Source organism: Apus apus, chromosome 2, assembly GCF_020740795.1.
Source record: "Apus apus isolate bApuApu2 chromosome 2, bApuApu2.pri.cur, whole genome shotgun sequence".
Classification (NCBI taxonomy): Eukaryota; Metazoa; Chordata; class Aves; order Apodiformes; family Apodidae; genus Apus; species Apus apus.
The window spans coordinates 123,873,133-123,901,132 of record NC_067283.1 but is presented as its reverse complement, the minus strand read 5'-3'; the positions used below and the strand labels follow the sequence as shown (position 1 = coordinate 123,901,132).

The window sequence follows — 28,000 nt, the reverse complement described above, 5'->3', positions numbered from 1 at the left end:
AATCTGCAGATCCTTATACATTACAACATACATTGTGCAGTAATTCAGTTAAGATACTGTGATCCTCTTTTTTCAGGGATGGAAAAAAAAATTAAGTAGTGTGACTCAGAAAGAAATCTATGATTCACAGTCCTGTAAATGGAAAAAAAAAATAGTTCTGACGACTCAAGTTGTGTTTCATAGGATAACAATGTAATTTTTCTGCGTATTTTTGAATTTCCAAGTGTCTCATTAGCTTCCACATTTTGGTAGGTACGTGTGTACAAATCCTGTTCTTCAGGTTCCTTTGACTTGCATGCTTCTCATTGTTTCAATGAATTGTCATCTACTATCATTGTGTTAAATAATCTGGACCAAGAGCAACATAGGCAGAGACCATGAAGATGTAGCTATGGGTCCCTGATACTTCTTTTTGTATTTCAAGAGATGGCACCATTCCCTTTATGTCAGCTCTGAGACCCATTCTCTGTCCTGCTGGGGAATTTGACATCTTTCCAATGAGGCACAAAACTGTTGCACTGTCCCTTAGTAGTCGCTGGGTATTGACTGCAAGAGCGACATTATTATCCCACTAGCTAAATTCCATTCTAGCAACCCAATATTCTTATTATTCCACATGACTAAGGCAATTCATACTTCTTGTTCTAAGTCTTGATGACCATAAAATTGCCATGTATTTCTGCAGATGACCAATATTTAACTGTCAGTTTGGTTTAGTTCCAGTAAGATGTGAAGTAATCGCTTCAATTTGTGTGCAGCTGCTGTCTCTTGCAGTTTTCTGTATGGAAAATGTGAGGTTAGACATTGTGTTGTCTGCATATCAAAGTGCTAACAGGAGATATAAATGATGTAGAAATTCTTACTTTTGCAGGTCATTCATACAGCCAACTTGGAAGAGAGTCAACAGATAAGGAAACTGGTCTAGATGACATTTTCTGTCTTTTGTGTACTTCAGATGGAACTAAGATGTGTGATCAGGCATTGATGTCTATGTCTGTATTATTAAATAAAGTGGGGCCAATAACTGTTTTCTGGCCCTGCAGCCAGGCTGGAAAGACTTTTATGTTCATACTGCATTTAGCACTTGTCAGCTGTCTCATGGTGGGATCTAAGACATCTTTGCTATTACTGGTTTTCTTTTTTTCTAGTTCACAATGCTTGAAACAAATGTTTGAGGTTTGTGCTGCAGCATATTAGAGTGGTGCCTTTACAGCCACCACTTCACAGAGACTGTGTCATGTCCCCTGGGTGCCCCTACGTGTCTGAAGGCAGTGCCTGGTGATGCAGTGTCAAACCATGTGCTTTTTCCGTGCTGTTTTCCAGTGCTGTTCTACAAATCATACCCAGGAGCTGTCTGGGAAGATGTGTTTAGGTAGAAGAAAATGCAAGAGAATGCTAACTGGTAAGCACGATGGAAAGTCAGTGACCCAATGCCCAGGGCTGCTCTGTGGTTCTGTTGCACTGGAGTTCCTTAGGGTGTGGGATGTGGCATCGTTGGCCACATGTACGCCTGGTGCTGTTGGGCCACTCAAAAGTGAGCAAGTTTGGTCAGAACAGGTGCAAAGTGAGAGGAAAGGAGGAGAATTGTAATAGTGCGATAAGGACATCTGCCAGGCAGCCTCTGTCAGGGGTTTTATCTGCTTTATGATGTCTGCAGTGCTCCAAGACCTTAGAGATACAGCGACACGGCAAACCCAGCAATTTCTGTCTTATGAAGTGTTACAAACAGAAGTTGTCACATTCTAGTCCCAATGTCTTGTATTGGCAGAATCCTAGAAGGCAAAAAGTATTTTCCTGAAAGACTAGTTTGTTCCCATCACTTTTCTTCAACATTGATACAAGTACTTAATTAGTGGCTATGCTATAAAACTTCCTGTGGATTTAAATTGTAATCAGGAAATACAGAACAAAAAAAAATAATCAAAACCTTGTATCTTCCATTACAAGCTAACGGGAAACAGCATCCATGGGAAAGGGAAAAGCTTCATTTAGCTTTTTTTTTTTTTTTTTTGTAAGACACTATGTGCTAGTATTTCAGTTACATGACATTAATTATAACTTTACTGAAAAAGCAAACCCATCAAGGACTAAAAGCAGATAAAGTGCTGCAGTGCTTTGATTGCATGTCTCATTTTTTGGTGAAGGACAGCTGCAGACGTGGCCATTCACTGCTTCCCCAGCAGCAAACCATGGGTGCATGTGAAGGATGGTCCTGCTCCTGGTGTCCAGGCAGAGGACATTCTCTCTAGACACACAGCTGTAGAGAGGGGAGGTGGCCCAGAGGAATATGGCTACCCAACCAAGAACACCTGCCAGGTGGCCTCCAGGAGAAGATGCTGGTGGGGAATGGACCACTAATCAAATAAAATGTCCTTGTAGACCACAGGTTGAAGACTATTCATGAAAGGAAATGATTATTCCTCTTGATGGATGCCTGTGTGTGAGCCATTTTTCTTACCTGTTCTTTCACTGCTCTGCCTGCTGAGACTGAAGTTCCTTGTTGGAGGGGTTGTGTTTGTTCCATCAGTAAGCACCCAGAGACGATCCTCATGACCTCTTAGAGGTCAGCACTCAGTGCAGTTTTGAAGAGCTGTGAACTTGCTGGGCCACAGAGTTTTCAAAACCTGAGGCTTGGTGCTCCTGTAGATGAGGCTAAGGAAAGTTCAGTTTCATGGAGACGTGAAATAGTTGTGTGTTTTTTCCTGTTGTGTATTGTGTTAATGGACAAATAAAGTGAAGAGCAATGCATTATGTATCTTCCTACTCAGAGATAATGTGTCCATCCTCTGTTTCTGTATTCTGGGAACCCAGCAGCTAAACCTTTTTATCCCAGCGTAGATTATTTGTATCCACCTGGAAGATATCTGGCAGAGTATGCATGAGGAATGCAAGAGAAGGGACAATTACAGATCAGAAAAATGCTTATCATGCTTCATATGAGAACTATAAGGAACATGCCAGTTAGATGCACTATAGAGAATAAAACAAGGAAGGAAGTGGCCAGTGGATAGCAGATATGGTAGAACCGAGCATTTCTGAGTTTCAAGACAACAGATGTTTATAGTCTATCATTTACATCTCTCCTGGAAAGGTTACAAAAAGTGACAAACACAAAATAAGGGCTCATTCTTGATGATTTAGTTTTTTTCTAAAGAACTTGCATGTTAATCAAAAAAGGTGCCAAAGGCCATAAAATAGGCTAAAAGTTTCAACAGTTACCAGAAAAATACCATAGAATACAAAACAAAGGATTTCTTTTTCTTCATCTGATACCTTTATTTGAGACCCTCACCTAATATATATTAATTTAACAGATAAAGGGGGAAGTTCCTTGCACCTGAATATTAGGCTGGGTTAGGAGAAACCAAAAGTAGAAGTGTATGGTACCTGTGCTATTGATCCTCTGCCTGAGGGAAATTCAGTTTCTTATGATTCAAAGTTTACTCTCAAAATAATTGCACTTTCCCCAGAATGTTCTGGTCGAGTTCAGAGGAAGTTTGTGATCCATGAGAACTGGAAGTCGAATATCCAGTGGACTATTCTGTAGATGGGAATAGGCAGAACAGGGATTTTAAATGACATTTTTACATTTTATGTAGTATGTTTAAAGATCTGCATTGTTGTAAAGCTTTATCTGTATCAGTAGCTGTACAGACACAGACACACAGCTCTACACACATCCCCTGTTGTGAGACTAAACAAAGCCAAAATTGTGACCAAAAATTGTCTTTGCAGTGAGGACTGAAGGGCAGGATGTCCTGTGCAAAGCTGTGGCAGTGGAACTTCCTTCAGTGTTGAAGAAAAGGGGTTAGGAATCAGTCTGAGGGGAACCAAGAAGGCTGAAAGGCTTCCTGATTTCTGCTACTTTATTTTTTTGTCTCTTAAGAAAATCTAGTGGTGTAGGAACTGCCAAGGTAGGTTAGACCATTCACTGGTCTGGATAATCCATGAGCTGGTGTCCTTTGGGGCTAATGCTTCAGAAGAGGGTACAGAAGAACCCCACAGCTGTAGTCAAAGGCTTCCATGAGGAGCTCTTTCTTTCTGGACAAGGGATGGAATAGGGAGGCAAGCACTGCAGCCAGGTTTGAATGCTAAATCTGAAGATGCAAACTCCTAGAAGAGCATTTAAAACCCAATAAATAGAAGTATGTAAGAAAGAAAAAAACAGACACAGTCTTATTACTCAAGCTTCTGAGAGTAATTAGGATAAAACAGAAGCCTTGACTACCAGTAATATTTTAATGCTGCTTTGCAGCTCTTCCATGCGTTGTGGGGGAGTGGAGTCACTGGAGTGGCTGTGCAGAACAGTGTCAACCCAATCTGCGGATACGCAGGCGCTACGTACAACAGGAACCGAAAAATGGTGGGGAACCTTGTCCTGCTGTAGAGGAGAAGGCTGGCTGCCTGGAATACCTGACTTACCAGGGAGAGGACTGCGGCCATGAACACGGTATTCTCCCTTTGCTTTATCTGTACATTGTGCCCATTAGAGCCTTCATAAATTTTACTGATGTCAATAAGCATAAAAAGTAAATCTATCTGCAGCTAGCTGGTTAAAAATACAATTTAAAACCTTAGTTTCTATCATTGTATCATATATATATATAAAAATAACATCCTATTTCCTCACTGACTAGATGGCATGGATTTGTAGATATATTTCTTCTGAGTAAGTAGAGAGCTTAGCTGTAAGGAATGGAGTTGAGGTCTGATGTTGCCAACATTTTATCAGTTTTTCAGTAGTCAGCATCACCATCCACAAGCTCCTGATTCATTCACCCACTGTTACAGGAATTGAAATATGACTCAGCTGTGTCTTGCTGCCTTATTGTAACTGTTTTCTTCCTCAGTCCCTGCTTTCATAACTACCTCTGAATACGGTAAACAAAGAAAACGACAAGCAGCATCTTCTCTCTGGCCTTCAGATAAAGAAGACACTGGGTAAACTATTTATCATAAGCATGTGTGTCACCTTGTTCAATAGAACATAGCCTGCTACAGGGAAAAATGTAATTGAATTTGCAATAATTAAACAATAAGCTATAGCTTGTGCTGTTTTTTCTCTCCTGCAGTTCATTTGCACGCTCTAGATGTTTTTTATTACTTGCTAATTGTCCTGAATTAGACATTGGGGTCATGGCAAACGTGAGGATAGCTGCTTTTGAAACCAAACAGTAAATAATGCTAAACCAAGGCTGAATAAATGTAAGTCTGAGAAACCAGGTCTCTGAAAAAACAAAATGGACTGAACATGATCAGTCTCAAGAGACCTTTTTTTTTCTTTAATTGACACAAGCAGTAAAAAAAAATTTTTAGTTACCAGTACAGATGGTTATGGTGTTTAAATTAGCCTATTATTTGGTCTGTAATGCTCATAATGATTTGCCCAATGCTACTTTCACCAGAACAATAAAGCCCATTGGTATTCTTGAAGCTTCTTTTCCATTTTCTTTTAGCAGCATATGAGAAAAAATACAGAATCATAGAATGGTTAGGGTTAGAAGGAACTTTAAAGATCATCTAGTTCCACCCCCCCCTGCGTCAGTAGGGACATCTCCGACTAGACCAGGTTACTCAAAGCCCCATCCAACCTGGTCATGAACACTTCCAGGGAGGGGGCATTCACAGCTTCCCTGGGCAACCTGTTCCAGTGTCTCATCACCTTCACAGTACCCTCTTTCAGTTTTAAACCATTCCCCTTTGTCCTATCACTACATGCCCTTGTAAAATGTCCTTTCCCAGCTTTCCGGTAGGCCCCTTCAGAAGGGAAGGTCACTATAACATCTCTCTGGAGCCTTCTCCAGGCCGAACAACCCCAGCTTTCTCAGCCTTTGACACAATTTGTTTTTCAACATAATTTAAGAATACAGAACACATCCAGAAAGTGAGATTATACATAAGACACAGGACTGAGGCATGGAATGAGAAACAGTTTGTGTAATGCTTTTAGGGTTAGTCAGAAACAGACTTGCTAGCAATGATGATGTCTAACTTGAACTTGACAAATACCACCCACATTTAAAGTTTATACCTAGCTTGTGCTTCATCTGTTGTAACTAATTAAATTATTTTCCTGCTGAGCAGATATTGTGTGGAATTCAAAACAGAATCACTTTCACACCACTGTGCTTTGGAAAATCGGCCATACGCTCGATGGATGCAGTACCTACGAGAAGGACATACTGTGTGTGTGGCTTGCCAGCCTCCAGCTATGAACGCTGACACGCATCGTTGCTCTGGAGATGGCCATAATGCAGAGGGGTAAGGAAAGCCATTTTTCTGCTGTCACTTCTGTAGCAAAATCCAGTACAGAAGGTAAAGACTTCTCCAGGCCTCATTAAAAGCTGCATTATTACACCTAAAAAGGAAGTGGCTCATATCGCTCTAGAGCTCGGAAGATGTACCCTTTCAATTTTCACATAAATTTCTTCTAAAACTTAGGTAAAATTGTGAAATAATTCCTATATAAGAGTTCAGTGAGTGCTTTATTTACTATTATGAATGGATGATGCAGTGTCTGTAGTGCAAGAGGTCTTCTTACAGCTACGGACACTTTCACTTAAGAACAGTATTCCCTGGCTACTCCAAATCTGATTTCAGGTTTAAAATAGTGTATCAGTACTCTTAAACCTAGACACCTGGTTTCTAGAACAGTAGTGTTGAAAGTAAACATTTAATATTGGGAACAGATTTTTATTTGATCTATACATTTAATAATATGCATACTACTTAATACCTGTACAACCAGCTACTCAATCCATCACCCTGTATGCTATACTTAGGAAAGCATTTTAAGAGCCAGATGAGCTAATTAAACTCTTACATTAATAAGCAAATATAATCTTGACATGTTATACAATACAACCTTGTAACACAAAACACAGTTTTCAGTGTTTTAATTCCTCATTTACTGTCACATTTCAGTGGTAAAATCTTACACTGGGAAGCAGTTGGCAACTCTCAGTGCCAAGGAACCTGGAAGAAGATTCGGCAGCTGGAGCACTGTTCATGTCCCCTTGTGCATAGCTTTATTTTTACATAAAAGTTTAGAAGACCTTTAAAACAGCAAAACCAAAAGGATTATGAAAATTAATGCCAATGCTAAGAAACCTACATATTCCTACTGCATTTTCTGGAGCCTAAACAAATTTTGAAGGAGTCAGAAGCCTTTTGTGAAATTCTCTCTGCCTCAATACAAAACCCTAAACCCGATCATTTTATTAGAACACTAGAAGCACATTCCTGTATTTCTCTTTTGTAATTAAAGAGTTAATGTTTCTAATTGTAATAGCTTCTTTTCCTAAAGTTCTTGTTCTTTCCTGGCTGCAGTCCTGTCTACAGGCACTGCTCCTAATCAGCAGTAAGCCAACCAAACATTCTCAAGTGAGAATAGTTGTCATAATTAAATAGCAAGGGTGAATAAAAATGAAAGTTGGAGAGTTAAAACCACATTTCAGTTTAGATCCTTTGTTCATACTACAAGTGGGTATTCTTCCACATGGCAGTTTTCATGTTCAGCCACCTTCATCAAGACATAAAGCTAGCCAGCATCGTTCAGGAAGTAGCCCTGCTCAGATCTTCATGTCACTAATACAAAGTGTGAACTTCGTGACAGATGAACCTAAACAAGACTTTGTTACTAAAGCTTTGGCTAACATTAAAAAAGTTACTTATTACTAGTTAAAACTGCTCATGTACAATGATTAACAGAGAAGCCTGCAATATTAGAGCACTGGCAAGACTGTTACGCAGGTAGGTCAAATCCTTGTTTTGTTACCTATTACTTACCTTGAATTATTGTCACAGCATTAAAGAGGCTGCATACTGCACTTGATCATTTACCAGATACCTGCTATAGTACAGTTAACAGCTCCTTAGCATTCCTTGCTAAAGGAAAAAGCCTGTATTTTATCAAGATCCTGAAACTTGCACTGTTTGCTGAGAAGAAATTATGCCTTAAGGTTGAGAAAATTTACTGCTAAGACAGGCAGCATCTCCGTGGAACCTGAAGACTACTGCTTGGTGCTGTTTCTAGCAGCTGCAAGAAGAAACTGTAGTGTCTGGTGGCAAGAATGAGGAAGGTGACCTGGCTGAAGTTCTGTCCACAGTAAGAGTGTGAAACAAACCTTTGTAACTGTACTTTACTATTTTATCTTAATGGAAGCAGGCCTTAAATACAGAAAGCAGAGAGATTATCTTAATTCTTCCTAAACATTTCATCTTTCAAGAATATGTATCTTCCTTTGTAGACAGGAAAAATATCGCAGAGGGGTTTATTTTATTATGACCAGTTTGGACAGATGCTTTTCCTTGTCAGGTTCTAGTAAATTAAAAACCTTATCCAAGGACAAAAGGTACAGAAAACATCTGAATTTAAGAGCTTTCACTTCACAAGAGTGCTGTGATATATTAGTTCAAGTCACTAGATTCACATGAATATGACAGTGGAAAGTATGGGTTTTCTGAGGATGAGGAACTCCTTTCCACACAATTTGAACCAAGAGAGAAAGAGTAGTACATCATTAATCTTTTACAGTCTCTCATGAGCAGGGCATTTACAGTGACCAACTGACACCCTGACAGATGGTTACCCCCATCAGAGATTATCTTTGCTTGCAATCACTGCAGACAGAGACAGAGGAGAGCATAGATGAAACATGTCTCATGAGCTGTGCTCTCTGTCAGAGCCCCATTTTGGCCATATGATTTTGAGCTTTCCCTTTCCTGCCCCTCTAGGAGAAGCCACTTCTCAAGACAAGGTAGGTAGCACAATATAATAGATGCTAAGACCTAGTATCATACTGTTATTTTCCATGTTTTCCATCTCTTCCTTGAGATAAAAAGTGCTATTATGCCAATATATAATATGGTTCAACTTAATCTGCCACCTAGAATTTAACCCTTTAAAAAAAACCCCAAACAACAAAACCCAGCAGCATTACTACTTATAAGTACAAAATTACATGGAGCATCACTTTTTTAACTGAAAAAAATAAAGGAACCTGACTGTATAATTAGCTATACTAATACATACATATTTTTTTGAATAGCTTACTGACAAAGATGACAAGTCTGACCAAAATTTCAAATAAAAGCAAACCACATTCGAATGGATTATACGGAAGGAAATAATGTGATAAAAAAGCTCAATCTGACTCGAGATACAACCCTTTAAAAATGGAGAACACATGACTCTGTATTAGCCTTTATCAAGTTAAACATGTTTACAGTAATTTAATACCCCTGTGTATAAAACTGATCTTTCTTAAATCACTGCAGGCATTTTCCCATTTCAGAAATTAGATCATGCCATGCGAGTCAAGAAAAGGCCAGGCTTCACATTTAAGTCATCATTACGCAAACAACTGAGCTTACATGAATGTTTTACAACTACTACTGTTCTGTTTCATGTTTTAGGACAGACACACTGCTAGACATTCTGAGACTAAGATAAGCTATTATACCAAAAATGCTAAACTAGATCCTTACGTAGGAAAAGGTCAAGCTGAGCTGATTCCTGTAGTCCAAATTAGCCTTGGTCATTCCTGCACAGTGTTCTCCATCGGTCCTTTAACATGACACTAGTTCTGTTGTTAAAGTCACCATGAACCAAAATTTTAGCCCAGTTACCCACTCCAAACTCCTTTACTCCTGATTTCAGTTCCAAGTCTTCTTTGTAAGTCCATCTCTAGGGGAAGAACAGAGAAAATACTGGATATATGAAAAGAGAAAGATACTAATGTAAAAGCTAAGTTTATAGCAAATATAATGTTTTTATACAGCTCTTCAGTTACTACAGAGCTCAGATATCCGAGGGCCAGTAGGGTCATTCTGATTTCTTTTAAGCACCAAAACTTGACATTAAATACTACAACACATGTTACCAACTCAAGTGTTACAACACAGTAGCAGAAATCACCTGGAACCAGACCCATGTGCTTTGAATTTCACAAGTTACAAGAGGAAAAAAAAAGCCATTGGATAAAGACTGGCTTCATTCAAAACATGCTTTCCAAAAATCTACTTCATTAACTGAGCCAAGACAAACCTTGATTGATCCTAGTGTGAATCACTAAAGAGAAAGCATTTTGTGACACATTAACGTAGGGACTGAGAATCAAGACACCATTTACCAACAACAAAGGAATTTCAGTGCACCGAGGAAAACCAAATCCCAATATTTAAAATGCTGAAAGAAGGAAAATTATACATACTGCATTTGAAAGTGAGATTAGCCATATCCTCAGGTAACAGCTATGCATTTTTTAGCCATTTGTTGAGCCCACTACTTAAGTTTCCTTTTCATGACGTACAAGCTTTTTGATCTTTAAGGGATGACATTTCTCTCATAAAAGGAGAGAAAATTACTTGCAGCTATACATCTGTAAGCAATCCCTTCCAAAGTTCTCCAGTGTACCAGTTCTTCCTTAGCTCCTTCTCAATTCAAATATCTCAAAACGATTTTAAGACTGCACATGAAGTGAAACAAAACTTAATTTTTTTAAAAAAATCAAATAGTTGATTTTTTAAAACTTACCTTTACAGTATAGTGTGAGGAGGAACTGAGTACCAACTTTCTTTTATTGTAACTTTACAGATATATGTATGAAATATGTATACATAAAAGTTTACAGATCCTATATATTCCATCATGCCTACTTTTTGATCACTGCATTTTTAATACAGGTGTATTACATATGGTCATTTTTTCACTTTGGAATAGCAATTGGCAACTTTAATGAGAAATTATTTAAAAAAAAATTATTCTGCTAGAATCTGATGCTCCACAAAGGTCTTAAAATCCTTGCTTCTTAATACACAACTAATCATACTAATCTACAACCAGTACCCCTCTTTAGGCAAACTAAACAGCTTATCTATGCAAATACAAGACAGGATTGTCAGTTGAAACAATTGTGTAGGAAAACTTATTTCTAAAATGTAACAGTTTCTATTTCAAATAGCAGTTTGATAACATGTTCTTTCTAAATTTATTCCCCAAAATCTGAAGTGTAAAGACTTAACTTCAAGAAAAAATGTAAACTTAAAAATGTTGATGAAATTTAAGATGTACAGAGAATTGTACTGTGTAGCTGTTCCATTTGTGTTAATTTCCGCTTCTTGCCCTGGGGATGTCCTGCTGCTTCTGATGGTCTCATGGACCACAGTGAAGTTATGAAAGGAGAAAAACAGTCAACTTGCTCTGGTCTTTGGAGGTCTCAGGAGTTAAGAAGCACTTAAACAGAATAAATTAATTGTATTGAACCTGGATGTGTTCAAGGCCAGGTTGGATTGGACATTTGAGCAACCTGGTCTAGTGGGAGGGGTCCCTGCCCGTGCAGGGGGAATGGAACTAAATGATCTTTAAGGTCCCTTCCAATCCTAGCCATTCTATGATTCTATAAAAGAACGTACTGCCTAGAGCTGTCTGATGAATTTCATTCACTGTTACATATCATATGCTGCTTATCTGACATAGTTTTTTTGAAAAATGGGTTGTAGAAGTTACAGAAACTCTGTAGCTGCCCCCGCTGGGCAGAGTTCGCATCAGCAGAGGCTGTCCCTCTGCTGCTCCCTATCATCTCCTTTAGCCATAGAAATAAATTGCTTGTGCTCTGACCTAAATTGCAATTCAGATTATTTCCACAACAACATCTGGTGCTGTGACTGGGATTCCCACATCCTTTCACACAGGAGGACCATGGGCTGTTCCCTGCCAAACTCCTGGTGCTGCCCAAAAAAGTACAGGACCTTCCGAAATCCCTGCGGTGGCTTCAGCCAAGGGTTGTTTCTAGGCTCCTATGGAGTGCAGAGACTGCTGAATACAGGTCAGTCCAGCACCCCACTGCTAGCTAAAAGATGGAAAGGTAACTGTAATTCTGGTCTGGTGAAGGCAATTGTACTTCTGGTATCTGGCAAAATTTAGGAGAGGTTGGTCAGGGAAGTCTAGGCTGGTTTCAGGTATTCACATGGTACAAACATGGGATGAAAAAAGTGGGTTCAGGACAGGGCTGAAGCCACATGCAGCTACGCTGGCAAGAACTTGTGTTAGACCAATTGCAAGGGCAAGGGGTGGAGGTTTGATCCTGCATTGCCAGTTACCCCCTCCCCTTCCCCATCTCCAGTACAAGCTTCCTCAGGACCTGATGTTAACAGTCCCAACCAGCACAGTGGGCTCAGGATAGACTTTGTGACCAGAAGCCTTTGTATGTCTTGTTGCTTTTCCTTTGAGTCTCTAGTTATCCATGGGCTGGAGAATCAGCCCAGGAGCAGAGTCTGCAACATGACACGGCTGCACAGGCCCCCTCTGCCTTTCCTTTGTCTCCTTGAACGAGTGAAAATTTTCCCTTTTGTCCAAAAGGGAGACATCTTGCAAATGGACTCTGGAGTACAAGAAAAACAGAGTGCCCATGGGCTGCATGTGTGAGAGCTTGTGTTTGGTGCATTCAGCTGCACCAGCTGGCAATTAAAGGAGCCTTGAAGCAGGTGTGAGGGCCAGGACAGAGGCAGGAGTACCAGGCAGGCAGAGCACCTGTGCCCATACTTAGGCACCTGCAAACATTGAAAGATTCTGCACTTAACAGCAACAGCAGTTGAGGCACCAGGGATAAGCCAGGTGACAATATTGAATGCCTTTCTGCACGGTTCCTTTTTCCCTTAAATTTAAGCTGCTAAAAGTGGCAGCAGCATTCAAAGGTGAATGGGTGGCAGGGGTGCATGTGTGTGTGACTCTGGGTGGGGAGGGAGCTTGGATAACATTTAGCCTGATCAAAATTGTATTCTGGTTATTCTGCAACAAGGAAAAGTTTGGCATCTACACAAAGTGCAATCTGAGGTATGTGAAGATCAAACTTCACAGCTGAAAGTTGGACTTACTCCAGCTTAATGCAAACTATCAATGCCTCTTCAAAAAACCATGATCACTGATAAACCTCACTAAGCAGAGTAAGACTTAGTAGTAGTTCAGCTGTGTTTAAAAACAGCTAGAAAGCTAAAACTTCGCTAAAGTAGCCTACCTTTTATTAAAAATACTTCATTTTCCTGTGCTGCCTGTTCCACAGATTTTTGCAACATTAGCAGTGAATGGCGGCTTTTTACTATTATTAAAAGGTCAGAGATTCCATTGGAACCATCTAGTTCACCTCCTTTCAGGGCATGCCAGAAAACTTACCTAAATTAAATCTTTATTCAAGTAACAGTTATACTTGACCTACAACACCAGATAATTCAAATACTTCCAGGAGCACAGACAATTACAACTCTAGCAATGATTTATTACACTTGCTGTTAAAAGCTTTTTTTGTTTTTTTGGTCACTTTGATTTTAAATTGCTTATACTGAGCTTTTTTAAGGAAAAAAAAATGTTCTCAGTTTCACATATAAATGAGGAGTCTGCCTTATAGGTAAACCAGAGTTTGGGCTCATTTTCTTTTCACTGAGGAACTGCATAGAGCAGTAACCTGCTCTCCCCCACCAAACCACCATCCCAGAGGGCCCAGGCAGTTATGTAGCCATCAGCACTGCACTGGTACAAGCGAGTAAGACTGGTTGAGAGAGTGGACATAATACCCCCTATGCTTCAGCTAATACAATCAGTGCCTAGTCCACAGCAATATGACATTTGGCTGGCTCAGAACATTGGCAGACCAATCTGAGTTTGCCAGACAGACTCTGCGGACATACCATCATATCTAAAGATCTTGTTATTCCTTAGAGCCATTTCTTCTCTACACTAAAGTGCCTTCCTTTGGCTGTGTTCTGGGACTCTGCTCAGATATTTTTTTCTCCTCCAAATTTAAATATGGATTTTTTTCCATATAAATCTGACTCAATTGTTAGCACCGAATTTTTGGGCACATTCTTTTACATTCAGTAAAAAGCAATCAGATTTTAGACAATTCATAGAACTTGCCATACACACAGGATATAAAGTTGAGTACAGTTCTCTAAATTCTGTGACACTTGCATCCCCTAATTTAGGGATGAGAAAATAAAGTACACTTCCTTTCAATAGCACTGCAGACTGTTGCATGCAGCTAACTGAAAACACAGCAATGAAAGGCTGAAAATGGGCACTGAACCATTGCAATTGAAATGCCATTTACAAAACAAGAGCAAACAATGCCAACATTGAAAGAAGAACTACATAGAAAAGGAAGTTCTAGAAGTCAACAGCTCTGACATTCACTGCATTCTTTCATGCATGCAGACAATTTTATAACCCAGATTATTATAAGCAGAGGAGCAGATTTAATGTTTTAGAGTCCAGTATAACTTGCTTTTCAGGCAGTATGAGAGGTCTCACTGTCAGGCAGTATCACAAGTATCACACAGAGAGCAAATACCTAGTTTTCCAAGTGTTTAAATAAACATGGTTCTGAATTTTAATTTCTTTCAAGTTTATAAAATTTTCAATTAGTTCTTTGCTATGTAGTTTTCTATAACTTTAGTCTCTACATTTCAATTCAGGTTGAACTATAAGAGGATTAAGAAAGACATCTATTTTTTTCTAGCAAACTGTGTGCACAAGCCCTAGATCTGGGCATTGTGCTTGTAGCTGACCCCATAACAGAAAATAGGTCAATGTAAAACTGTCAATAGCTCTATCAGTTGTGGTACAACTAGTTTAAATCGATGTTGAAAAGATTTATGGAAGTGTACATGCTAACCAACAACTGGCTGACAAAGTACCTATCCAGTATAAGTTGGAATAAAGTAATTTATTATGTTTTTGAAGGCAACAGGCCTTCAAATCCAGGAAGTGCTGATTTATTAAAGCTTGTATTTGCATCTTTTAAGGAAGCTCTCAATTATTTGACTATTCCTGAGATTTGTGAGAAAGTGAAAAACCGTTTATATGTAGCGGGGGGCTTCGCCTCCAAGGACAGATGGTGGTATGCTGTCTCAACAACAACTCTCATTAGGACCCTAACTGATTTGAGGACAGCATGTAACTGGACATTCAACCAGTACTTCAAATTCCATAAAAATGCTTACAGAACTAGGAATAAGTTAACTGCTTCTCAAGAACAGTCTGAGAAAACAGAGGCAGGTTTGTCTTTCCCTGTTATACAAAAATTAAATTGTCAAAATGATCAGAAAAATGGATGTAAGTTGATAACTTGCACTGTTATCCAAACAGAAAGACTACATATTGCTTCATAATAGATATTTGTAATAGGAGTTCAACATTGGGAATGCATTTAATTTCATTCAGAAATGTTTTATCATTTTATCATAACTGAAGAAAAATTGTCACCACACAAAAATCAGCTCACCCCAACATATCAAATTCTCTTCTATTAAGGCATAACCTTCTGTACTTCCCACCAATAGAGAATTCTAATATTAGTGAACACAGTAGAATTATTTAAAAATAATTCAAGATAGTAAGTAGGCTTACTCATGAGGAGAATGTAGCATTATAAAAAGACCCTATTATTTATAAAAACTAGAATAGTTTTTCAAGTAAATATATATGTTTTCACCTCATATGAACTAAGTATTGAATTATAAAATTGCTAAATCTCTAGCCTTCTAAGTGGGAAAACAAGAAGTCTTTGATGCCTAAAACTCTTAGGGGCAAATGACAACCTGAATTCTTTAATCCAAACAGTAGCAAGGGTTTTTTTTAATGTTTTAAAAAGACTCAGACTAAGCTTTATTAAACAGTTTTTTCAACAAATTAAATGCTCGTGAGCATTAGCAACAATACTTGAGACAGGAATTGGAACTTAAAAGCCAGTCTCAGGGCAGTGGAGAATCTTAAACCCAGGCATCTTGGAGGCAGGGTCAAGTGAGTTGGGGGTAAAAAGAAATATCTATGCAGTGAAAACTATTTTCATTTAGAGTAGACAACGGGCACAAACCTGTCTTTTTCGGGCACAAGCCGAAGCATCTCCCTGTTTCTCCACATTTTGCAAGTTGTTCAGACCTAGAAGACAATCAATATATATCCAAGGAGTCAACATGAAGGCAGTAGTTTTGCATTTTACCATTTACATGAGAGAAGAACGTACATGATTTTTATATGCTTTGGCAGACTGGGAAGATGTCAGTGTCTGATTATCTATTTATATACTTTTATATCCATATACATGTGAATTTCACCTTAATCCAAGGACTCATAGAATCCAAGGATTCTATGCTGTAGAGCTCACAGAAAACTTGTATTTTTAAAAAAATTAGGTAAAAATTGGTACATAGTAATAAAGTATTGTTATTTCATGTTGATAAAAATATTTTTACTACACATACTGCTCTCATTTTTCCATTCTCACAGTGTAACTAACCAGCTATCAGAGCTATGATACTTTTTACACAGGTTCCATCATTTCCACAGAACATGTGTCAGGTCCTAATTGTGGCAAGCATCCAGGCCATCTTAAGAGTTTGTCCACAGCATGGCCACCTGCAGAGGCTATAATGCCATCTCTTTGTGGTGAGAGTAAGAGGGTGCTAATGGTTTTCAGAATAATACATATTTTATAACTCATGCTGTACATTTTAAAGAAGTACTATCAGGAAGATGTATGAACATCTTAATTTTACACAATGATTGATTTTCCTATCAGCCAATCTCTGCAGTTCCTCTCTCCTGCAGTTATCTAGGTCTGAAGCCAGAAAGAGACAAGTTTCAGTACTCACAAAAACACAAGCAAAGCAGAAAATAGCGAATGATTTTGCAAAATGAGTTGCCAGGGAACCTTATGCCATTTCATAGTTTCCTAAATGCAGCAAACCACAAATCTGCATTTGTGCAGAAACTACACACAATCAGCAGGGTTTTTTAATCGTAATAATTTTTATATTAATCCAATCACATCGAATAGCAGTTATCAAACCACCAACCAATTTATTGGGTGAGAGGGTGAATTGTTTGATGTGAAATTGTTTTGAAAGTATAAAAATAGCTAATACTCACTCTGTAGAACACAACGTGCTCTGTGTTTCCATCCTGAACGAGGCCTGCAAGGAGCACAGAACTTAAGTAAAAAACCACAGAACTTCATGAAGCGCCTATGACCAAAAGCAACAAAAAATAATGTTTACCTTACTGAAGGTTTTTTTATGTCTCCAGGTGACTCACTCTGTTCCTTTGTCATTGATCTTAAAAAAAAAAAGCAAAAAAATAATCCATAAACCTAGAATATTAGAATTTTTCAAAATAAAGTCAAAGGAGGGGGGAAGGAACTGGGCTTCAAGTTCCACCAGCGTTTCCTAGAAGTGTGTCTAATTGTTTTGAGGGTTCTGATTGCCAGAGCCATTAAGCACCAGAACTATTTTCCGTAACACTAGTATCAAGGGAACCTTGTTTAGCTATAAAGGAAAAAGTAATAAAGTAATCCCCTTTCCTTAGCCTCTTTCTTTTCCAGATGACCTACAGCCTAAAATTAGGAGGGCAGGACTAAAAAGAGCTCAGTCAAGAACAGAGAAAAATAAGTATCCCTATGTTTTTATTGTTATACAAGACTGACAGCTGTTTAAACTGAAAAATGTGCATCTTCAGCAAATACTTAGCACCAAGCCACTTGATGTAAATGCCAAGAGTAACAACCACAGAAAAGCCAAAACTTAAAAATAGAGTATGTACTTGCAGTTAATTTTCTGTTAGACAACAGTTTGGAATTTTACATCCTTCCTTCTACCTACCTAGTTCTACAAGTTTCAAGTTACTGTCCAAACACATGCCTCAGCAGTATAATGCTGAATACAAACCTTTGTTTTGTTTCCAAATTACTTCCATCATTTTTGTTGACATAGATAGTTTTGCTTTCCAGTGCTTTTGCTTCCAGTCCTTTAGACTCTACCTGTTTTGTGGCTGCCTGTGAGAAATGGAATCAATACTTTAAAATTAAAGGCAGTCAGTACCCAGATAGTAGTTGCATGAAGATTAATGTGTGTTCTCCCTATCAGAACTAACAGTGCTGATTTCACAGTACCCCTCCACAGGGTAATTAAAAAAAAAACCTGTAGTGTGTTAAGTTGAAATTCATCAAGACTGCGAATACTATCAAAGTACTCCAAAGTCTGTTTTTTAATAACTAGCTTAGAAACTGAAAACTGACAGGCCTCACAAGTTCACCTAATTCTGCAGCGCATGGCAGGTTCAGAAATATCTATAAACACTTTCAAAAGGCATCTGTCTAATCAGACTTTAGGTTTGTAATGTAACCTCTCCTGCACCAGCAAAAGAATCTTGTAACACCCTGCTTAAACTTTTAGTCATAAAGTAAGATTATTTCTCATTTATTCCCAAGAGGATGGAACAGTTCATCCTTTTATAAAAAGGGTCTAGGGAATCATAAGATTGGTACTTTTCCTGATTCCTCCCATCTACTTGCTCTAGTAAGTAATACCTTCAAAAAACCCAAAGAAGAAAACAAACCAAATACCTTAGCCCACAATAGAAATTAGTTATGAAAGGAAAAGTATTCAGATAAATGCTTTCTTGGTATAGGTCCTTTTCCAGTGTAATGCGTTATCTGCAGACTGCTCTTCTTACAGCTAACCTGTAAGAGTTTATTGAAGTGCAAGAACTTAATCAACTATAGGACATGCAATCTTGCAGATTCCAAGCTCGACAATTATCTAGAAAAAGGCACCTACAAAACGGTCCAGCAATGTTGACCACCTCATGCTCCTACATAAGGCACCAGAAGACAGAAAGGAGATGAACAGTTAAAGCTGGGTGTTTATTTTCTGTCAGGAACACAGGGTACTCTGCAGGAAACAGCTGCATGCATTGCACAGCAAAAATGGGAAGTCTTCACAGTGGTCTCCTCCATGTTCCCAGATAACTCAGTTCAAGTAAAAAGACTTCAGAAATATTTGAAACATGGGTGCATACAGCAGGATGGATGTGCAGGCAGTGGGGGTGCAAAACAGAGAGCCTAGGTATGCTAGTATGGAGTTTTGGGCCTTGTCCGACAGCTCCAAGCCTCCAGCTCCTCTTACACACAAAGAAATAGCCTTGAAAACTAAGCTTTAAAACTGACAGCTGAATGAAAGCGTTAAAAGGTATTCCTTGTACTACACTCTGAATAAATTTAATAACTTCTCCAGTCTCTTTCTGCTAAGAAAATGAAAACCCCAGAGGAACTTGAGATTTGTTTATTTAAAATTTGCTTCTTATTGCCTTTAGATGTTTGTGCTTTTGCAATTGAATAGTTCAATATTCTTTTATAGGAAGTAAACATAAGAGAAATTCTTCACAATCCTCTTGAAGATAAGCTGCAGGAGGAATATGGTTCTTGCCAGTTTTAAATTACTTTTGAGCAAGAAGCTTTTTTGTTTGCAGGAAAACAGCAATAATAGTCTCCTAGCTCCTGGCTAAAGCTTTGAGCAAAATTAACAGTTCTTGATCTTTTAGTTTTAGTATGAGAAGTCAGACTCATACAGTAAGAAACATTCAAGATATAGATTTATTTTAAGGAGTCTCAGATCAGAACTGCTTCTCTTAAATACAAACTAATGACAGACCTTGTTTTAATTATGCTTTTTCCCTAACTATTTTTCAAATCACACTTTCCACAGTTTTTCACAGTTGTGGAAAGAAACATTTTAGGAGTCTTAGTCCTACTAACTTTTCTTCTAAACATATATTCAACTTTTTTTTTTTCATAGGACAATCCAGAGGAAGATAAAGCTTCATCTAGTAAAATAACTGAACATTGTCTGAACAATTCGCTTGAAAGTATAAATCTGTTTAATCTTATCAGGAATCTCTTTTGAAATAAGATTTGAAAACAGTTTTGACATACCTGTATTAAGAAGTTAGTTTCATTTTCTTTCATGAAAAGTTCAATATAAGACTTGATTTTACTTATCAAAAGATTGTAATTGAAGCTTTGGAGAAGGGGAACATATGGATCCTTGCTTTTAATTACAGTTGCCAGCTTCACCCTTAAACGCTAAGAAAAACACAGCTTTATACAACACAAGAATATATCCTGCAGTAAACTTGACACCTATGTTAAAGAGGACATACACAAACCTAAACAAGATGATTATACCGTTTTCTAACTATGCCTATACAACCTCATGCTACAGTTCAAGACGGTTCTGAAGTTAACTAGGCATAATAGCAGTTACCATTTACTGAGCTAATAAAGTGTAACTTTTCAAATATGCTAATTTTCATTCGCTTTAGAAATAATACTAAAAGCAGGGTTGTCAATGGAATAAAAAGGCTCAGAAAAGTCCACTTATTACTGGGTTCTCTTTTCTCATTTGCTGCCTCAAAAAGATTGGGGGTTACAGCGTGCAGGAAAAGGACTACTTAGTACAGCAGCATTAAGGACACATCGATATGGATAATCACAACTTCAGATTTTGTCTACCAATGACTGAGTCTTAGAGAGAAAAATATAACCAAGAATTAACTTGTGTACAGGCTGCCTTCTTATTCATGAATCTGAATACTACTGCCACAGCCCACACTTTCCGAACATTTGAATGAAGAGTGTATCTGAACACTAAATTGTACACGTGCTACACTTTACATAGAACATGTGTCCTAATATACCAGAGGAAGACACAGGCAACTTTCTGCCTTTTTTCTTTTGGCCTTGTAGTTTCCCTCTTGTTCTTTTCTCCACCCCAGCAAACTTAAGTTTGCGCACTAGCTATTATTTTAAATAGACATGGCACTCGAATTTGCATCTTTCTGAATGATTTCAGAGTCAATGTCAAACCAGGAAGTGGCCTGATACATGTTATCTTCTCCAAACAGAAGCATAATAATATCCACTCTGTACTACAGATGCTAATGAGCTTTCCTTCCCTGCAATGCTTCAGTCTGTAGAACACTACTCAAGAGATATGACAAAGTGCACTGCAATGGTTCAAAAAAATTCAGCAGACATTATTAGAAGGTTACTCTATCTCTACCACCATGTTTATACTGTCTTTACTCTGAGAAAATAGCAATATCGAATCCCCAGAATCTGTAGTGACATCTCCCTCCTCAAACGAAATGGGAAAGGGAACGAAGTTTGCGCTGCTGCTACTAGAACCATTTTATTCCTCTAAATCTCTCATTATTTCTATCAATACCATAGTCACTAATTTCCTTTTTTATTTACAAGTGCCATGGGTGTGTAACTGACTACATAAGCAGCAATTAGGACAAAGCCATGGAAGTAGCATTTGCTAGCTTTTGAAACCCACTCCCCTCTTCTCTGAGAATGAGTTAAATGCAAGTTAAGCGAGTTACTACCTTATCTGATTCGGAGTCCAAAAATATCCTTTCAAGAACTTCAGCAGCTGCCTTGAAATACCCTTTTTCCATATATACTGCTACAATCTACAAACAGTATAATTAAAAGATATACTGAAATACATTGAGATTCATAAAAAACAAGAGCAGTCACATTTCTACAGTTTTGTAAGACTTAAATATATAATCCTCTGGATTTTTGAAGAGTTACCAACAGTTATCTTGTTACAGCTGTTAGTTTTGAAACAATACTAAATCTTATGTATGCCTAAAACCTCTTCATCTGGCATTTAAAAGGACTCTTGTTGATGCAAAATGTCCCATACTTAGTAATTAAGTATTGCTTTCGTCTTTCTCTGAAATAATTTCAGAGTTACAATAGCTGTCATAATGCTTGTGCATGTTTCTCATTGAAATAAAGTCTTATAAAATAAATATTTTAAGAAAAAAAAAAAGCAGCTACTTATATTTTAAGGCTCAAAATACTAGTGTTTTAAAAATCGATCTCTCAATTGATACCTTTTTTTTTTTCAGATGGACAGCTTTTGAAATACTTTTGAACTGGTACATAAAAAAAACAATTTAAATAGGATCCCTATACAGATCTATTAACTCGAAAATACAAACTAGAAAATTTAGTTCAGCCTGCTAGTAGCCTAGACTTTTTGCAAAAGGAGCCCTGTTTTAGCAGAATGAGTAGGTAGTATCCCAAAGCATTTTGATTAAGTCGCACAGACCTGAATTTGAATCAAGCGACGAATATCTTCATGTAGCTTTTCCAGCTTAATTTCTTCCTTTTCAAGTAAAGTCCAGAAAGACAGAGCAGATTCCAAAGGTGAAATTCTTTGATCATCTTCAAAATGGCATTCTTGGGAGAGAGGTGCAGGGAGGAAGGAAAAGGTATTAAAAAACTTAAAGGATAAAGCTAACATTACATTATGTATATACAGTAAAGTAATATGTACTATACGTACTGTTCATTCCTTTTTTATCAAATAACTTCTAGTGTCTCTTCAGGTGCTAAGAGACCTGAAGTAATTGCCTTCTCTTTAGAGAGACTGGTTCTTCCTGCCCTTGCTAATATTACTGTTGCATTTTTAGGGCAGATTGTATGCTAATTATTGTTCAGTTAAAAAGCTACTTGCAAAAATGCTAAGTTCAACATCATGTATTTGGGCTGGCATTAATAATACTTGTACATTAAGTTGGGCATCAGATAAGAAAACATATGGTCCTAACAATGTTAATTTTTTTTAATGTAACTACTAACCTAAGTTGTTTTGTTTTGTTTTCCCTCTCTTCTGAGTCTTTCTATATTTCCATACCTTATCTTCAGTTATATTTTAAGGGGTTAAATAGACAGCTTAACACAGGAGTGTTACTGCTTTTCAGTGTCACTGAAAAAACAGAAGCAACCTCCCCTGTCTTTGTACTGCCGTGCCAACAGCAAAGTTTGTGCCAACTCCCAGCAACCAGGATCAGTGACCAGTTCTAGCAGAAATCTAGCTCAGCCAAATAACCACCTCCTCAACACTCTAGAAACAGTTTCCCAGCCTGGTCAGTGCAGATCTGCACAAGTGAGTGTGCCAACACAACAGATGCAGGAGGAGCTGGCAGGTGCACAAGACTGCTTTGTTCACATGGTACTGCCAGCTTAGCTCAAGATGTTCACTGAGCTACAGCCTCACTTATTCTTTCATTTTATATGACAGCATAGCAGAATCTCTCTTAGTATCTTCTTGTTCCTTATAGTTAGTATTTTTCAGGAAGAAGGTAAAAAAATTAATACTAAAAAAATTGATTCCTGCTACAGTAAAAGACACACTGAATATTTTAGTATTATATGTATATATACACAGTAAAATAATAACACTTATATGCTTCTCTAATAATATAACATTTCAAATTAGGTTTATTCTAATATTTTAAAAACAAAGTGTTAAACTCTTAAAGAGTTGGCATCCAAAGTAGCCTACTCTGCATTAAGGCTATTTTTTAATAACTGGAAAATAATTAGCAAAGCTACAATAAAATATATTAGCTTTCCATGTACACTGTGCAACTACATTTGATGTAATACCTACTAGGCACATGCAGTCTTCCTCAAACTGGTCATTCTCTACATTGACAGCTAAAAACACACATTAAAGTCATATTCAAGTGCTACACATGACAATATAGTTTTGGAGCATTATCAGAAAAGTTTCATAATTTGTATATGATAGACTACTTAAATATTAGAATCTGATTCTCAAGTTGAATATTGTTCTTACCTGACAAGCAACCTAAGAATTTTCATTTTATAAAAACAAGCCTTTGTGGCACTGCTGGGCTAGAATACACTTTTTTCTTCCATGCTTAAGCTGGCAAGGCTGCTTTTTAAGTCCTTACATTCCAAAGAGTTTTTTCAAGCAGCAAAACCTTTCAGCAAAAGTCTTCCAGAAACTTGAGCACAGAAGCAAAATTAGTTTGGCTAAACCAGTAAGTTGTGAATACAGCCAAACAGGAGACATGGTAGTGAATAATAGTCCCAGGGACCTGCTGCCAGCTGAAAGTCTTGCAGTCTTCTGTAAGAACCAAGGGCAGTCATCCTTTACATTGATATTCTTATAACTCTAGAGGTCAAAGTAGGACAGGAATATGTGCAGAAAGAAAAACACATTCAGTGCTTGCAGTTATTGCTCACTAAGAGCTAGTCCCTCTTTTCCAGTGTCTCTTTTGTTGATGCTACTCTGACAATCAGTCAGCACAGAATAACACTGGTCCTGCAAACAGCTCAGTCACCTGTGCAATAAAACAGTCTAAAATGCAGAGTTCAGTAATTTTATTTATATATACACATACAGTAAAGGTTATGTGAAAGCATACTTAACTTATGCAAGTTTATGTAAATTTATTTAAACAAGTGATAAAAAAAACTAATCAGAGTATTTACCAAGATTTTTTCCTTTTGAAATTCTTATCAAAAGCTGACAGAGATACACCGTTTTTATCTGATGCGTAGGTGTTTTGGAGAGGCCATTAATAAGAGCTGGAAAAGAAGAGAAAAGTTGTTAGTGTTGCTCCAGCACTGCCACAGTGTGGCTAGAATTATACTAGACACTTAATCAGATTTTAATAATCTACTAAATTTGTAATTTATTAGAAAACTGATGAAGCACATTTAGTTAATATTCTTCCATGTTAAAAGAACTTAAATAAAATTTAAGTATTTGACCAGAAAAACCTGTCCCTCTTGCAGTTCACAACAGTAACCTACAAGTGGCAAGATGCATCACAAGCATTAGAAGACAGTATCTCACATAAATAAATGAAGTTTTGTTTTGCTCATAGCTGACTATGATAGACAATCGTCTGCTCCTGAGAACATTTTTGTGGAATGCCAGCAAAACACGAGGCACATGCAGACTGGTAACACATTGCTATAGCAACCAGCAGACCAAAAGCAGTAAAAACTATACAGAGAGCTTAGTCAGAAGTGTACATTTACAAGGGAAATCCTCCTACCAAGGTTGCAAGGACTGTTACATATTTTAGAATGAAAGCTATCAAAAGACTCTTTGCATAATGCTGGTTACTGTGAAATTCATATTTTAATGTGCTGGATATAGTAATTGGTGTTCACAATATAACACAGAAATGATCACAATGAAAAATGAAGAATGTGTCAAATGACTTGTCTAAGCTGCCAATGGAACATCCCAGTTCAGCAAGTATTTTATGTAGACATTTCAGTGTCAGCCTAGCAAAAAACAGGATTCTGGAACATGGGACCCCGAGTTTCACAATTACACAACTAGAGCACATAACATATTGTTTTACTTGGAAGTACTCAGCTTACTTGCTTATTAGTGTATGATTGTCTCCTATGAACAATGGATAAGCATGAAATTACAAAGTAATTAGATAGCCCCGAATGACTACCTAAGCTAGCATCAAGCGGGATATTGTCTTTTGGGCTTGGAAGAACACGTTTACAACTCCTTCAGTGAGGACAGGTGATAAAAGAGCTTTTCATTCCTCTAGCCAAAACAGTAAGTAAGAAAAGAACATTGCTTAAAACAGCAGTAAAGTGCCATTCGTTATAGCCAGAAAGTCATGCATCTTCCATAGCAGACAATCGAGTTGAATTTCAGAAAGTTTGGATTAGTACAATGATAGAAATAAACACCATCCTCATGCCCTGAAGATGGAGCCAGAGCTTGGAAATTTTGGAAAGAGGCAGAATACTGTAGCTGAAGAATTCCCACAGAACAAAAAGGGTCATCTTAGCAAGTAGCTTAAGATCTTTTGGATTTCTTTTTTCTTTTAAGGTACATCTACATTAGTGCTTTAATTCAGAGCAGGGCTGTGTTTTTAAAGCAAACTTCCCATGCTTGGTTTGTACAAGGGAGCAGTCTTGAGTACACAAATTGAATTCCTTTAGAGCTATTCCAATGAAAAGGAACTGTGTGGACACCAGGACCTTAGCAGCAATTACTCACAACTAATGCAGACAAACAGAAAGAGACATAGCTGTAATAATCTTTTCTAGCCTCTTCTCTTTCCCTATCCCCAAGGTACTTTTGCTTTGAATTCTTTCATTAAGAGTGCCCTAAATAATAAATTGCTTTCCTCTCTACAACCACTCAAATATGTTTGTCAGCCTTTCATTACAAATTCTGGAAATTCAGTTCCTTGCCACACAGATACCTACACAAGCTAGCTCAGGTATTTAGACCATAATATCCTGATCCTGCCAAGACATGATAAGGTAGGCAAGACATGTAACCTTGTCATGCTGTCTTTAAATCCTTAATCCCAGGTAACCTAATTATTTCTATATGGTAGTGTACTGAACTGTACAAAAATATTGTTTATCTCATAATAAAATGAGTCATCTTGTTCCCTTGGCCTTTCTACAGTTCCTTCAGTTTGGACTGACCTTCTTACTGACAGCCAATCATTATTTCAGTAGGGTCTCACTTTGCCATATACAAGAATAGTTCTGTATTTCTGTATAAAAAAACCCAAACAAACACCACCCACTTTTCTAATGCAAGCTTATACCTGTGCTTAGCTTTTTCAATAGACTTTTAGACTTCTGACTTTGTAATCATATAGCATCAATTTGTCCAACTCTTTCCTCTGTTGCTGAACAGAACAGGAACAAATTCCAAATTTCCTATTAGTTCCCAGTTGTCTATGAACCTTGCATTCTCTAAAAATTACTTAATTTTTAATACTAATACAGTCCTCAAAAGGTCTTGTTATCTAACTACATCTTCACCAAATTTCTGTATGTCTTCTCCTTGAGATACAGTCCCAAGGCCAAACACCGAGAAGCACCATTACTGATGTAATCTAGCAGCTCATCACACAATGGATGTCAGTACGTTATCTTTAGATTTATTACCTCTTACAAGTTCTCATATCGATCTCCTTACTAATAATTCTACACAGCATTACATTCCATTCTTTGCAGAAGTTTAAACAAGTGATGCTATCACATTTTCTTGAGTCAAGAACCTAATATCCTCAGGAAAATTATTGGCGCAGAAAAACCATCATAAATCCATCAAGTTTATCTGAGACCTAGATGTTTTCTTCCAGCTGTTAACTACTCTTGCTCTTCAATATTTTAAATACATGTTTTTCCATTCACAATCCCACCGCTAGACTTCATTCTATCTTTACCTGCTAGACTATAGTTCCTTAAAATACTTCTGGCATTCTAGGCAAACCCTGAATACAAACCCAAGAAACTTTAAGTTATTCTACAACGATTTCTACCACATTCACATATCTCTTCACTAAAGCCTCTTCAAGTTTTCAGTAGCCTTGAATTCTCAGTATCTAAGGCCACAGCTTCAGTGACCACTGGTGGTATATAGGCAACCACATTATATATTCAAGCTTCATGGAATCAAGATGACAGACTAACACCAATGCTTGCATTCACATAATCAATCACATAAAAGATCTCACCCCCAATCCATCAGTAACAACTCTTTTATGTGTCAGTCCAGTGTGCTCCCCTCCCTAGTCTTATTTAACTAAAACAGCATATTTTCCCCAAACTGATTATCTTAAAATACTCCAGCAAAGTTGCCACTGCATTCTAAACTCAAACACCAGTGGACTGAGAAGAAATACATATATCAACCCCCCCCCGCACTGCTTTAATAGAACCACAGAATGGCTTGGGTTGGAAGGAACCGAGAAGATCATAGTTCCAACCCCCCTGGATGGGCAGAGCCACCTCCCACTAGCCCCATCCAACCTAGCCTTGAACACTTCCAGGGAGGGGGCAATTTTTATTTGCACCGCACGCAAATGCCGCGGATACTGTTAAATCTCCCCACAGACTACCCTGTATCATTCTAGAAGTCTTCTTAAGTCCTCAGAAGTCCTGAAAACCTCCTCAACAAGAGTGACGACGACCATCAGACGGCTAAAGGCACGTACGTAAAGAAAAGTTTACACAGAACGAGAAGTAAGGGCAGAGGCACTTCTAGTGCTCTAGCTCACTCCTTAGTGTGCTTAAGAGAGCTGCCCCTCAAACTCGCAGGACCCGCTGCCCCCAGAGCCCTCCGGAGCGCTACCGGCCTCACCCTGCGCCACAGCCCCCCACCGCCGGAGCCCCGCCGCGCAGTCCTCCCTGAAGTGCCGACACAGGCAGTGGCAGGCGAACTCCAGCATCCAGTCCGCGGCCACGGCCTCCACCTCAGCCGGCGGGGGCGGACGGGCCGAGCTGCCGCCGCCCGCCTCTCCCAAAGGCCTCCCGGCCGCCACGGCCAT

At 38.2% G+C, this 28,000-nt stretch overlaps 2 protein-coding genes across 3 annotated transcripts in view; one reads left to right on the top strand and one right to left on the bottom strand.

Annotated features, from left to right (window-relative positions):
• SBSPON (somatomedin B and thrombospondin type 1 domain containing) overlaps nt 1-7,042 on the top strand; it is a 10,077-nt gene extending 3,035 nt beyond the window's left edge. The window contains exons 2-5 of the mRNA XM_051611643.1: nt 4,256-4,450; nt 4,851-4,941; nt 6,085-6,261; nt 6,925-7,042. Coding sequence (XP_051467603.1) covers nt 4,256-4,450; nt 4,851-4,941; nt 6,085-6,261; nt 6,925-7,042 — 581 coding nt within the window. The remainder of the gene's footprint in view (nt 1-4,255; nt 4,451-4,850; nt 4,942-6,084; nt 6,262-6,924) is intronic.
• TERF1 (telomeric repeat binding factor 1) lies at nt 6,223-28,000 on the bottom strand. 2 transcript variants are annotated; one of them, XM_051611641.1, is made up of 10 exons: nt 27,814-28,000; nt 24,156-24,251; nt 21,958-22,088; nt 21,221-21,307; nt 19,764-19,913; nt 17,719-17,825; nt 17,053-17,109; nt 16,925-16,968; nt 15,870-15,934; nt 6,223-9,688 (listed from the first exon to the last, which is right to left on the bottom strand). In XM_051611641.1, the coding sequence occupies exons 1-10, from the start codon at nt 27,998-28,000 to the stop codon at nt 9,530-9,532; spliced, it is 1,083 nt and encodes a 360-aa protein (XP_051467601.1). In that variant the 3' UTR covers nt 6,223-9,529. The 2 variants fall into 2 exon arrangements, with proteins under 2 accessions (XP_051467601.1, XP_051467602.1); XM_051611642.1 differs by lacking the exon at nt 27,814-28,000 and adding an exon at nt 24,480-24,496.